At 37.6% G+C, this 13,977-nt stretch overlaps 2 protein-coding genes across 7 annotated transcripts; both read left to right on the plus strand.

Annotated features, from left to right (window-relative positions):
• Positions 1-1,420: 1,420 nt before the first annotated feature.
• Positions 1,421-6,694, plus strand: LOC137717352 (receptor protein-tyrosine kinase CEPR2). 2 transcript variants are annotated; one of them, XM_068456683.2, is made up of 4 exons: positions 1,421-1,926; positions 2,046-2,133; positions 3,026-5,728; positions 6,048-6,694. In XM_068456683.2, exons 3-4 carry the CDS (start codon positions 3,169-3,171, stop codon positions 6,458-6,460), a joined length of 2,973 nt encoding a protein of 990 aa, XP_068312784.2. In that variant the 5' UTR covers positions 1,421-1,926; positions 2,046-2,133; positions 3,026-3,168; the 3' UTR covers positions 6,461-6,694. The 2 variants fall into 2 exon arrangements, with proteins under 2 accessions (XP_068312784.2, XP_068312785.2); XM_068456684.2 differs by having other exon boundaries at positions 1,550-2,133.
• Positions 6,695-7,031: 337 nt separating this feature from the next.
• On the plus strand, positions 7,032-12,022 carry LOC137717192 (serine/threonine-protein kinase-like protein CCR4). Of its 5 annotated transcripts, XM_088698364.1 has the most exons (5): positions 7,032-7,282; positions 7,396-7,464; positions 8,369-8,441; positions 9,682-9,769; positions 11,146-12,022. In XM_088698364.1, the coding sequence occupies exon 5, from the start codon at positions 11,210-11,212 to the stop codon at positions 11,882-11,884; it is 675 nt and encodes a 224-aa protein (XP_088554490.1). In that variant the 5' UTR covers positions 7,032-7,282; positions 7,396-7,464; positions 8,369-8,441; positions 9,682-9,769; positions 11,146-11,209; the 3' UTR covers positions 11,885-12,022. The 5 variants fall into 5 exon arrangements, with proteins under 5 accessions (XP_088554490.1, XP_088554491.1, XP_088554493.1 ...); XM_088698365.1 differs by lacking the exon at positions 8,369-8,441; XM_088698367.1 differs by lacking the exon at positions 7,396-7,464.
• Positions 12,023-13,977: the final 1,955 nt, after the last annotated feature.

A 13,977-nucleotide genomic window follows, 5' to 3' on the forward strand; every position in this document is an offset into this window, starting at 1 on the left:
ATTCCAACTGGAAATTACTGTGACAATGAAATTGCTTTATAGGTATAACTATTGATCACATTACCTGATATACCGACACGTTAGGACGAGTAATGATTCTACATTAGACACACAATAAGACGAGTAATGATTGTCCGTTAGACACGTAGAACTGCAAGTGGCTTATTACTGTAATGTTGAAAAAGTGTTGAATTTTTGCATAAAAATATTAGTTTAAATTTCATCGATAATTAATTTAACAAAAAAAGAAGACATAAAACTGATACACCGATACATTAACGGATGGAGATGCTTGTATAACAAGTCCTTATAAATGATTGTCTCGCTGGACCATGTCGAACCAAGTAGGAATGTCGCATCTAAATTCCAAATTTGTGTTGGCACTGGCTTCATCGAATTAAATTCAAATCTTATGTGGATTGAATTTCAATTACTAAGCATATCTCATTTCCGTATAATAATCACCAAGTCACATTTTATATATAATTAAGGACTCGTTTAGTAACCATTTGTTTTAGTCATTTTTAATTTGCATTTTTGTACTTGAGATATAAGGGAAATATATGTTAGAAAGTGGAGATGAAGAAATACTCATAGAATCGGTGTAAAAAAAAAAAAAAAAAAAAAAAAAAAAAGAAGGTAAAACTAAAATAAAATTGTCTATTTTGGAGGACTCACTCTACATCAAAGTTCAACAATCTCAATCATCTTGTATGTCTAGATTCATAGATTATTCTTGCAAAAATTCAATCTAATTCGAAATTATTTGCTTATTTAATTATCACAATGAAATTTCATTGTTTCTTATAGAACAAAGTGTTCGTCAATTTATTTGAACTCAATTAGATATCTCAAATATTTCTAATTTGGCTAATATTTTGCAAGGACAATTTAAGAGGTGCAACTTGAAAAATAGATGATTTAGATTGTTGAAGTTCAAGGTGTGGGCCCCACAACTTCTCACTTTGGTCGTTGAAATTAAAATCGATAGAAATGGTTTTGAAATTGTCCACTGTCAATCATTTTTATCTTTATCTGAAAAAATTTCATTAAATTGAAGAAACCACAAGTTCAAGTGAAGGGGTTGGTTTGACAAAATATTCTCAATTTAACGAATATTTTTCAAGAAATGACTAAAATGATTGACAAAGAAGAATCTCATGAACTACTTTTATATATTGTCAATCACATATACCATTTTGGTTAAAAATCCTTCACTCATATCCAATAGGATCCTCTCAGGATTCTTTTGGTGAAAATCCTATGGATCCGTAAATCGTGTCCATTCATCGTACATTGTGTGATCAATATTTGTCAGGTACTGTTTGTGTTTAATTTTAAATAAAAATATTTAAAATGATTTCTGATTGCACGATATACGATAAACGAATACAGATACGATTCATGGATTTCTGTGATTCTCACAAAAGGATCCGGCGAGCATCCAGATTCCACTCATATCATGTAACAATAATTACTTTTTCGTGATTTTTGGAGGAGGCCCTAGTTTCCAAATGTTGCGCATAAAGCATTTTTGTCTCTGCTCTCTCCATTATGGGCTCCCTCCCTCGCATCAGTCACGTAGATACACTATTACTCATCTCTCTCTCTCTCTCTCTCTCTCTCTCTCTCGTCCTTGCTTATCTCTTCTGCCTCCTCCACCTTCCGCTGTCTGTCTCGCTTGTTTTTCTCGTTTTTATTTGCTTAATTTCCTGGGTTTTACATACACACACATAATTATTTAGTGCCTGGGTAGATGAAAGATTACTGAGTGGTGAGTGGTGAACTTAGTAAGCAAGAAACATGTGGGTAGCAAGGAAGAGAGTGTCAGATATCATCTCTCCAGTCTCCATCCATATCCATGGACCATCACCATATGCATGCACAACACTTGTTCATATATCCCATCACCCAAACAAACACAAAGTAAAGTTATATCATAGCATGCTCTTTCTGTTTGCTTTCTCTTCTGTATAATTTGTTCACCATATTAATCCAGTTTGTTTGATCAAATTCCCACCTGTTGTTAACTTGTCCGTCATCAGATGTGATGAGGCATTGGCTGCCGACACTTGATGCTAATTCCTCCACCACATGATCTACCACTCACTTGGATCTGATCATCATCATCAGGTACTCTAATCTAATCATCTCTCACCTCTCTCTAGGTTAACTCTAAACATTATTTTCGATTCTGTTGGATTAATTCTTTCTTCATTTTTGTAATTTCTCAACTTATGAATGCCTTCTGCTTGATTAATATTACTAGATAAACTAAAAACTACTTTTTAATTATTGAAAAAAGAAAACAAAATTAATCCAAAGCCTAAATAATTTATTTTTATACTGGCAAGAAAATTTAGGAAATACAAAATTAAGCTAATTTTCTGGCTCAAAACATCGTTATTTTAACTTAATAACTTTAATTAATTAGTTGCTACTTGCAAAATATAACAGTATTGCTTTCTTTTAGTTTTAGTAAATTAGTTAAGTCCTAAGTAAGTAATTCGATGAAATTAGAGCATTGTTTCATGAATTTTGGCACAATTGGAGCCTTAGTTTCTAAACTAAAAATCAGTGTGTATTGATATCGGCCTTGTCACAATGTGAAGCAAAAACTCTTTTGCATAATACGTTTAGAACTTTCATACAAAATAAATGGTTTAAAGCGTCAAATAAGGGGCGGAAGTTCTAACGGAATTATCCAAAACGACCATTGCTCCATAGTGTGACAAATGCATGGATAAATCTCAGGAACTTAAGTGATGAGTTATGTCAATCTCAAATTTATTTTGGCTAGAAAGCTTAGTTATTAGTAAGTGCTACACTTACCATCTATTTATACCGTCATTTGTACCATCTCTCTAATACGTGTAAATTCATCAAAACATGTTGGTTTCGTTTCTATTAAAAAGTTAGGACAATGATGATATAAATAAATGATAAAAATAGCATTTTTGTTAATATTATAAATTAAAAAGATAATGCAGTCAGGGACAATGAATTGTGGGCTTTTTCTGCACAGCTGTTTCCTTAAGCTTCTTCGGAACGTGTTCAAAGTCCAAAGAATGGCATCGGCATGGGGTAGTGGTGGTGGTCCCCAAATTTAAAGCTCCGTCGTCTCTAATTGACCATTCTACCCCTACTACAACCTATTACTACATTCCAATGGCATTGTACTTGCTGCTGCCGACTGTGGTCTTCCTCTGTTTGCTTTTCCCGCCATGCATGCCTCTAACGGTCGGAACTGAAACGGAAGCTGAAGCCCTCCTTGAGTTGAAGAGGCAGCTCAAAGACCCTCTGAATGTTCTCGATTCCTGGAAAGAGACCGCAGATGGGTCGCCCTGCAACTTCTTCGGAGTCGCCTGTGATCGGATTAGCGGGAAAGTGATTGGAATTTCTCTTGATAACAAGTCCCTCTCAGGTGAGATTTCGCCCGCCATTGGTGTTCTTGACAGCCTCGCCACACTTTCGCTGCCTTGCAACAACATTACAGGAAAGCTTCCTGCCCAAGTCACTCGTTGTGCCAATCTCAAAACTTTGAATCTCACTGGCAACAAAATGGTGGGAGCAATCCCGGATCTTTCTGCCCTCCCAAAATTGGAGATTCTTGATCTTTCTACAAACTCCTTCTCCGCCGCATTCCCATCATGGGTGGGGAATCTGTCTGCGTTGAATTCTCTCGGGCTCGGGGAAAATGAATTTGATGAAGGTGAAATCCCTGAGGGGCTTGGAAACTTGACCAACTTGACTTGGCTCCATCTGGGGAATTCCCAGTTCAGAGGAGAGATTCCGGAATCTGTTTACAAAATGAAGGCATTGGAGACGTTGGATATGTCGAAGAACAAGCTCTCTGGGAAGCTCTCCAACTCGATTTCCCAGCTACAAAAACTCAATAAGATTGAGCTTTTTCGAAACAATTTGACCGGGGAAATCCCACCAGGGCTCGCTAATCTCACCCTCCTAAGGGAATTTGATTTCTCATCAAACAAGTTTTATGGGAAGTTGCCTTCGGAGATGGGAAATCTCAAGAACTTGGTGGTTTTTCAGTTATTCGGGAACAATTTCTCCGGAGAATTCCCTGCTGGGTTCGGCGATATGGAACACCTTGTTGCAATCTCAATTTATGAAAACAGATTTTCCGGGGAATTTCCAACCAATTTTGGCAGATTCTCACCTTTGGAAAGCATTGACATATCCGAGAATCAGTTTTCGGGTGGTTTCCCAAGGTTTCTTTGTGAAAAGGGCAGGTTACAATTCTTGCTTGCTTTGGGCAACAATTTTTCTGGGGAGCTGCCAGACTCTTACGTTCGATGTAAATCTCTAGAGAGGCTGAGAGTCAATCAGAACAATTTGACTGGGAAGATTCCAGCTGAGTTTTGGTCACTTCCCTACGCGACAATGATTGACTTGAGTGATAACGACTTCAGCGGAGAGATCTCCCCCAGCATTGGGTTTTCTACCAGCTTGAATCAGTTGAAATTGCAGAACAATGGTTTCTCTGGTAATCTTCCGCAACTTGGGAACCTATCAAACTTGGAGAGGCTCTATCTGAGTGGTAATAAATTTTCCGGTGAAATACCTTCCGAAATTGGTGCTCTAAAGCGGCTGTCATCTTTGCATCTTGAACACAATTCTTTGACAGGATCCGTACCAACAGAATTGGGATACTGTGATAAGTTGGTGGACGTGAATCTTGCTTCGAATTCTTTAACTGGTAATATCCCACGTACGTTATCACTAATAAGCTCTTTGAACTCTCTAAATCTCTCGCAAAATAACCTCACGGGTTTAATTCCCGAAACTTTGGTGAAACTGAAGCTAAGTTCTATAGATTTGTCGGGGAATCAGTTATCCGGAAGAGTACCATCTGATCTTCTGACCATGGGAGGAGACAAAGCCTTTGATGGAAACAAGGGACTCTGCATTGATCAATATTCCAGAACACGTACAAATTCTGGGATGAACATGTGTACTGAAAAGCTGAATCAAAAAAAGGTGCTTGAAAATAAACTGGTTTTGTTCTCGATTATAGCATTGGCGTTGGTTGCTGTTTTTGCTGGATTACTGCTGGTCAGTTATAAGAACTTCAAGCTTGGGGAGGCAGTTGACAGAGAAAATAATTTGGATGCAGGGAAGGAGAAAGATCTGAAATGGAAACTTGCGTCTTTCCACCAGTTGGAAATAGATGCAGATGATATATGCGATTTGAAAGAAGAAAATTTGATTGGAAGTGGCAGTACAGGGAAAGTTTACCGTGTAGATTTGAAGAAAGGTCGTGGCACGGTAGCTGTCAAACAACTCTGGAAAGGAGGTGGCATGAAGCTTTTGACCGCAGAGATGGACATTTTGGGGAAGATCAGGCATAGAAATATACTGAAGCTATACGCTTGTTCAGCGATGGGCGGATCTAGTGTTCTCGTGTTTGAGTACATGGCAAATGGTAATTTATTTCAAGCGCTTCACAGAGATATTAAAAGCGGGGAGCCCAAATTGGATTGGTGCCAGAGGTATAAGATTGTTTTGGGAGCAGCTAGGGGCATTGCTTATCTGCATCATGATTGTTCACCAGCTATAATTCATAGAGATATTAAATCCACTAACATTCTGCTCGACGACGATTATGAGGCAAAAGTTGCTGATTTTGGGGTTGCAAAGATTGCAGAAAGCTCTCAGAAGGGTTGTGATTACAGCTCCTTCGCCGGCACACATGGCTATATTGCTCCTGGTGAGTTTCAAATCTACGAAACCACATACATTTATCCTTCCATTGTTATGATATATAATTATACTTCGTATCTTATAGAATGTATCGGAAACCTGTTAGTCACGTCACATATGTTAGCGTTGGTTTCTTGCTTCAACTACGCGTTAAGCAATTGCTCGGTGACAAATTCTACAACTCTAGAATTTTGATCTGCTCACCAGATTTGATGCTGCTTTAATTATTATTATTTTTTTTTTTGGCCGGTTTAATTCACTTGGGATTGTATCCAAAATCTTCACAACCTGCATGTGTTCAAACTTTTTGAACTAATTTCCTGCAGAGCTGGCATATACTGCTAAAGTGAACGAAAAGTGCGATGTGTATAGTTTCGGTGTGGTGCTGCTCGAGCTAGTAACTGGCAGGAGACCAGTTGAAGAGGATTACGGTGAAGGCAAGGATATTGTTTACTGGGTTTCAAAGCATCTGAGTGACCGTGAAGCGGTTGTTAAGATTCTAGATGATAAAGTGGCACATGAATGTGTCGAGGACGACATGATCAAGGTCTTGAAGGTTGCTGTTCTCTGCACTACCAAGCTACCGTCCTTGCGCCCGACAATGCGGGATGTTATAAAGATGCTTACGGCTGCTGATCCTTGCACTTTCAGGTCCGGAAACAACACCTGTAACGACGAAAATGTCAAGGATTTCTCACCCAGTACTGATGAATTGTCTCTTTTAGCAGTAGCTGGCTAATTGCGAAGTTCAAAAGGTAGATACGTAGTGTTAATTTCTTCGTTTTATAATGCTTGTCATGTAAGTAGAGAATTTAAAATCATATATATGCTTAGTAAATGTACCGTTATGTTTACGGGTAATGCTAGTGAGACCAATTTTGTAAACTAAATTTTGTAAATCATTTGACGTGGTTGTTGATGATTGCATTACTCCTTAAGTGTTGATTAACGTACTTATTTCTTATTTGTGACACATCATATAGTTTACAAATTTGGTCTATCTAACATTACTTTAATAGTGTTCTGCCTTGCATCATCAAAGATGGTGGTGGTGGTGTGTGTGTCATTTTACCTTGTTCAATAAAAAAAGTTAAGATTTCAACATGAAATTAACTCGTAATATGAGTAATTTGGTTTCATATAAGAACGTGCAAGGTTCTTTATTTATTGAATGTAAGATTTATACTTTCAACACGTAGAACATGTAACAACCCATTTTAAAAAATTACATGCAAAATTACGAAAATACCCCTGTGTTGGGTTTGTAACCTGGCACATTGTTTTTCTTTCCCCTGCTCCCGTGACAACTTTCTCTCCTTTTCATTTTCTACAAACCTCACTTTCTCTAACTCTCAAATTCTCTTATTCTCTCTCTAAGCTCTGAGAGCTTCACCCTTGCTCTCACCTCAATCAATCCTTTCACAAATCAAACCCCAAAATCACATATTAGACATCACTGAGACTCAAGGAACACGATTTTGGTCTTGCATGTTACATCGGAGCATCGTAGGGTGATCCACCATTAAAGCCGAGAGCCTCGAGCTCTATCCTCAAATACTAGGTGAGATTTCTCGTTTAACCTTTATATTCAGGGGTTATATCTTGTCTGGTGATGATTTGGGGTTGAGTTTGGGACTATCTATTCATGCATGTTTGTTTTCTTCGAATTCCCAGATTTTCCGGTGAAACTTGGCTTGCAAGCCAATTTATGGCCAACTCCGACCATGGTCAACCCTTAAATTGGTAAACTCTAGTTCTCTTATTCCTTAGCTTCACTTTGGTTTAAAAATCATTGGAAATGGTGGAGATTTGACCCCAAATCAGAGCCTGGGAAATTTCCTAGCCAAAATCCCCAAAAATCTTGGTTTTCTTCTTCGATGGGTCTGGTGACCCACGAGCTAATTCGGGTCTATTCGACACGCAACCCAAACTAGGCCCAAAACCAACCTGTCATATAGCCCAATCTAGTAACCCATTAACTCAGGTCCAATCCGCTAATCTTAGCCCAAACCCAATCCTTTAAACTTGGCCCAAAGCCTTGACCCAATAACCTTAACCCGATCCAATTTATTAGATATGTTTTCGAGATATGTTTTCGGTGATTATCTAGTGGGTTATCATACGATATATACACACATCACGGGTATTTAGTGTATGGCCATAGGACACAGTTGAGGATACTTATGTTAGACCCCCAGCTTCATTGGCAAAATCAGTGTCGGTGTGTTATGCTATATATATAGATATGTTTCTTCTTTGGCGTAACCCAGAGTCGTACGGCTTCACCTTCGTGTGATCGGGCCTGCCATGTTTCTTCACTGGCGTAACCTAGTGTCGTATAGCTTCACCTTCGAGTGATGGACAGGTTATGCCTTCGGGCAACTATGATACCCCTAGTATTTTATCATTGATTTGAGTTATAAGATTTTTGGGTTTTGCCTTCGGGCGCTTTGATATCATTTTTAGAGATGATTTTACGGCTGTGAACATTTCCTACATGCTAAAGTTTTAGAAAAACCTGTATGTAGTATTATATGTGTTCTCAAAACAAGGGGTTATTATGTTAAGAAAGAATTTGGGTTTTTGAGTATTATTAGTATTAGTATCAATTATGGTCCACTCACCTTTTGTTTTTGCGCCCCCTCAGGACATAGTGACGAGGAATACGACCCGAGCATCGAGGCATTTCCCTACCAGTGACTTTGTGACCTTCCATTTGTGTATGATTTCCTTATGTTAATTGTAATTTGATTTCTTATCTTCACTCGTACTTCCGTGTTGTAGTGTGCTCTGGACATATTTGTGCATCTTTTGTATCGGATTTGTGATCGTTGGACCTTCCGTTGCACTCATTTTTAATTCGGAATCTTATTATGGTCTCCTAGCATTTCTATATTCAGTATCACCGTTATTTGTTATATGACTTTTGAATTATAGGTTCTCTTATATTCTTGCATATTCATATATTTTTGGTTTTCGTCACTCTCGAGTGTCGGCTAGCACGTGTCATCCATGTATCATTAAGATAATGGGGTTGAGGCGTGTCAAAACACCTATCAAACTTTAGAAGTGAAACACATGTGACTATTGGGCTTCACAAATAGGCAGGTTTACTTTTGTGTGACGCACAACGCTCACACGTGCTCCACGTCACATAATTTGTGTTGTCCACGTGTAAAGTTTGAGAATTCGTCACACGTGAGTGTGCGTGTTAAGAGTATGATTTCTACATTGAAAGAAGAAGGGACCTAAAAGCATCTCCAATAGACTTTTCAAATTTGATTATTTTATTTTTCTTTATTCATCATTATATTCATAAAATATATATATATATATATATATATATATATATTTTTTTTTTTTTTTTTGGAAACTCATAAAATTTTGTCTTCTCCCAACTCGCTATGTAACACAATATTTGATTTTGTAATAATAAAAAACTTAAGTTGAAGAGTGAGAAAGATGTCTGTAAAATTGTAGAGAGGGAATGAACTACCAAGTTTGACATTTACTTTCGAAGAGGTTGCTGGAGCTTGTTTTGTTGACGTGATTTTACACATAGTTGAAAAACAAAATTATAGAGTTTGCTGGAGCTTAATTTCCTGGGTTTGACATCTACATACATACATACATACACACACACATATAATTATTTAGTGCCTAGGTAGCTGAAAGATTACTGAGAGGTGAGTGGTGAACTTAGTAAGCAAGAAACATGTGGGTAGTAAGGAAATGTCAGATATCATCTCTCCAGTCTCCATCCATATCCATGGACCATCACCATATGCATGCACAACACTTGTTCATATATCCCATCACCCAACCAAACAAACAAACAAACACAAAGTAGAGTTATATCATAGCATGCTCTTTCTGTTTCTCTTCTGTATAATTTGTTCACCAAATTAATTCAGTTTGTTTGATCCAATTCCCACCTGTTGTTAACTGGTTCTTCATCAGATGTGATGAGGCATTGGCTGCCGACACTTGATGCTAATTCCTCCGCCACATGATCTAGCACTCACTTCGATCTGATCATCATCATCAGGTACTCTAATCTAATCATCTCTCACCTCTCTCTAGGTTAACTCTAAATATTATTTTCGATTCTGTTGGATTAATTCTTTCTTCATTTTTGTAATTTCTCAATTTATGAATGCCTTCTGCTTGATTAATTTTACTAGATAAACTAAAAACTACTTTTTGATTATTGAAAAAAAGAAAACAAAACTAATCCAAAGCCTAAATAATTTATTTTTATACCGGCAAGAAAATGTAGGAAATCCAAAATTAAGCTATTTTTCTGGCTCAAAACATCAAGTTTATTTTAACTTAATAACTTTAATTAATTAGTTGCTACTTGCAAAATATAACACTATGCTTTCTTTTAGTTTTAATAAAATGATACTTTGGATGAGGTCCTTAATCACTAGTATACATTGATTGAAATCCTATTAGTTTTTTAGATTTTGATCAAAGTCCTTTGATTTTGTACACAACAACATATTAGCATTAATCAATTTCCATGTCAATTATTTTATATTTTAAATTAAACATTATATTAAATATTGTAATATAGACATCCTTTAAAGCATTTTTTTTGTCCGAACATTTAAAGCAATTAAATAAAATAAATTACCACATTTATGGGATATAAAATCCCATAAGATTTGAACTTTAACGTTTATGGGATTAAACAACAAACTCCACCATTAGAAAATAATTGTTTTTTTATTGAATGTCATGATAAAAGATAAATGTTCTTATAAGAATGGGATTAAACAACAAACTCCACCATTAGAAAAGAATTATTATTTTTATTGAATGTCATGATAAAAGATAAATGTTCCTATAAGAATGTACCCATGTACAATTATAGTAATTCACAAGAATGTATCCATATACAATTTCAACATTAAAACCCATGTGACAAAAACAAGAAAACCAATGTACCCATATAAATTCTTAATGTAAAAAATGATTAAAGAATAGAAAAATGAAAGCAAACCATAATACCAAATTAGTTAAGGGTACATACTATATAAATCTTATAGGAAAAAGTTACATGTATGCGTACAAAAAAATTTAGAAGAAAAAAGCTACAATGGTAGTATAGAAAAAAAGTTGGGTACATGGATTATGCAACAAGAGAGAGAATGTACCCAATGAAATTAAAATTGCATTTAGAGCAATACAGAGCAATATAATGTTCATTTGTTACAATTTTGCAATATGATGGTCATGGAGAAAAAATAAGTTTGAAATTTTTTTGGTAAATTTTAAATTTGAAGATACATATTTAATATAATAATGTTGAATTTGAATATAAGCATAAATCTGAGTGAGAGAATTTTGGGATTTTCAATTATAAACATGATAATGTGGGAGAATTTATAAATTAAAATTTGGTGAGCATGGGCGCAGTTACAAGCCGAGCAAGGCGCAGCAGCAACGGCAGGGCCACCGGTGTTAGAGAACTTTGGTGAGCATGGGCGCCAATGGGGCTTCTTTGGAGGAATTTCCACTGCAACTACTACTCGAAGCCACCTTCAATTTCTTTGAAGAACACAAAATCGGAACACGCAGCTACGGCTCTGTCTACTACGCCACATTAGATGACGGTCGTCAAGTTGCCATCAAGCGTGCTGAGACATCAGTCTCTTCCTCATATGTTGGTGGCTGCACAAAGCGCCAGCAAGACCATGCTTTTGTAAACGAGCTTGAGTCCCTTTCACGTCTCAACCACGAGAACTTGGTTCGATTACTTGGATTCTTCGAAGACGCAAAAGAGCGAATACTCGTGTATGAACACATGAACAATGGCTCCCTCCATGACCATCTCCACAAGCTCCCACATTCGCCCTTGCTCTCATGGGCCAAGCGCATCAAAGTGGCTCTTGACGCAGCCCGAGGGATTGAGTACCTGCACGAGCAAGCAGTCCCGCCAATCATACACCGCTACATTAAGTCAACCAACATACTACTGCATGACACATTGCGGGTCAAGGTATCCGTTTTCGGCCTATCTTTAATGGGGCCGGAGGATGAAGAGTTGGACCTTTCGCTTGTTGCAGCTGGCACATTTGGGTACATCGACCCAGAGTACTACATAAAGGGATACCACATAGTCAATAGCTTTTACAACTGTAATTTTTGGTTATAATAGTCTTGTAACTAATCTCTGTGTTAAGAGATTAAATTAAGTATAATTAGTTACTAAGCCTAATTAGACAAATGTATATAAACTGAGTTGTATTCCTTTCTCATCAAGAAAGAAATAATAAAAGATCTTCTTTTCTTATATGGTATCAGAGCCTTTTCTGCTTCACCACCTCTCGATCCCTTGATCTCTGTTCTTTGGCCACCGCCACCGCCACCGCCTCCGCCACCGTCTCTTGATCGTCTTCGTTATTTGATCTTCGGCCATGGCGTCTTCAACTTCCTCTCTTGGACAGCTTGAATTTGTTCCTTCTCATCCTGCAAATTCTTTCCCCAATTTTGCACCGATGAACCCTAATTCTTCTAATTCTTCTTCAATCTCGTCAATTTCTTCCATAACTGTTCAGAATATTAGCTGCATGGTTCCTATAAAGCTCAAGCGTGATAATTACCTCGTCTGGAAAGCTCTATTTGCTTCGATTTTTCGACGATACAAACTGACCGGCATCGTTGATGGCTCTGAAGTTTGTCCGCCATCTTATGTTCTTGATGCATCTGGTCACAATATTCTGAATCCTGCTTTCGAGATTTGGTATGAAAAAGATCAGAATATCTTGATTTGTTTGAATTCTACGTTTTCTGAGGATATAGTTCCATTCACTATTGGTATCACATCGGCTCGAGATCTATGGTTGAATCTTGAGCATTGATTTGGTGGAGTCTCTGCTGCTCACATTCATCAACTTCGTTCTTGTCTTCACTCCTTGCATAAAGGCGATCTCTCTATCTCTGATTATTTGCAGAAAATTAAAGGCCTTGCTAATTCGTTAATGGCTGCTGGAGCTCCTGTCAGTGATCATGATTTGATTGATGTTACTCTCAATGGACTGCCTGATGAGTATGAGTCTTTCATCGACTCAATCATGCTCCGTCTTTCGACCACAACATTAGATGAACTTCATGGATTGCTGATCAACAAGGAGGTTTTTATGCTTCGCAAGGAAAAAGGTGTAAATTCTTCTGCTTCTGAGCCTTTTCAGGCTTTTGCTGCGTAGTCTAAACCTCCACTTCTTCCTACACCACAGTTCTACAATTTTCCTCAAGCCTATGCGGCTCATCAGTCATTCTCCAATCCTTCACCAAAGTTTTCAAACAACAATCGTGGTCGCGGTCTTTTTCAACGCCGTGGTAATGCTCATAAGAATTTCAACAATTTTCGTGGTCACTTTTCCAATTCTGGGGGTTCTCATGGCAATTACAGGAATAATAACAACTTTGGCCATCGCTAAAATCTTGGTGTTAGTCGCAATAGTTTTGGTGGCAGAACTCCTTGTCAAATTTGCAACTCTTTTGATCACGAAGCTCTGGATTGTTATGAGAGAATGAACCCTGCTTTTACTGGCAGAATTCCTCCTGCAAAGTTAGCTGCTATGTGTGCTCACACCAGTTCTAAACAATCTCCAACTACTTGGTTAATGGACTCGGGTGCCACCTCTGATATCACTAATGACATTTTTGCTATCCAATCTCCACATCCGTACTCTGGCGAAGACAAGGTGTATATTGGTGATGGACAAGGTATGGCTATCCATCACACTGGTAATTCTACAGTCTCAACACCACTTGCTAATTTCAGATTGAGTAACATTCTTCATGTTCCACTGATGAAATTTAATTTGCTCTCTGCTTATCAATTCTTGAAAGATAACCATTGTTCCTTGACCCTTGATTCTGATGGTTCTGAAATCAAGGATTGTTCTTCGGGGATGACACTTTTTCCCGGTCCAGTTGAAGACGGATTCTATCCTTTTCATGGTCTCTTTACTGTTCCTGCTCCTCATTCTGCGTTCTTCAGTACCAAAGAATCGTTGCAAACATGGCATAAAAGACTTGGTCATCCATCTTCTGCTATGTTTCGAAGAATATTAAATAAGCATAATCTTGCTCACAGTGGTGACAAACTTGTATCTTTCTTTTGCATTGATTGTGCTATAGGCAAGAATCACAAGTTGTCTTTTTCTTCTAGTACAAGTTCCGTTTCTACTAGTTTAGAATTGCTTCATTGTGATGTTTAGGGTCCATCTCCCATTCCTCCTG

Source organism: Pyrus communis, chromosome 8 (genome assembly GCF_041283825.1).
Source record: "Pyrus communis isolate YQ-2024b chromosome 8, ASM4128382v1, whole genome shotgun sequence".
Taxonomy (NCBI): Eukaryota; Viridiplantae; Streptophyta; class Magnoliopsida; order Rosales; family Rosaceae; genus Pyrus; species Pyrus communis.

Coding starts and splice junctions, on each gene's coding strand:
- LOC137717352 (XM_068456683.2), top strand. CDS start 3,169: ATGGCATTGTACTTGCTGCTGCCGACTGTGGTCTTCCTCTGTTTGCTT. Junction 5,729..6,047: donor ACATGGCTATATTGCTCCTG/GTGAGTTTCAAA, acceptor AATTTCCTGCAG/AGCTGGCATATACTGCTAAA.
- LOC137717192 (XM_088698364.1), top strand. CDS start 11,210: ATGGGCGCCAATGGGGCTTCTTTGGAGGAATTTCCACTGCAACTACTA.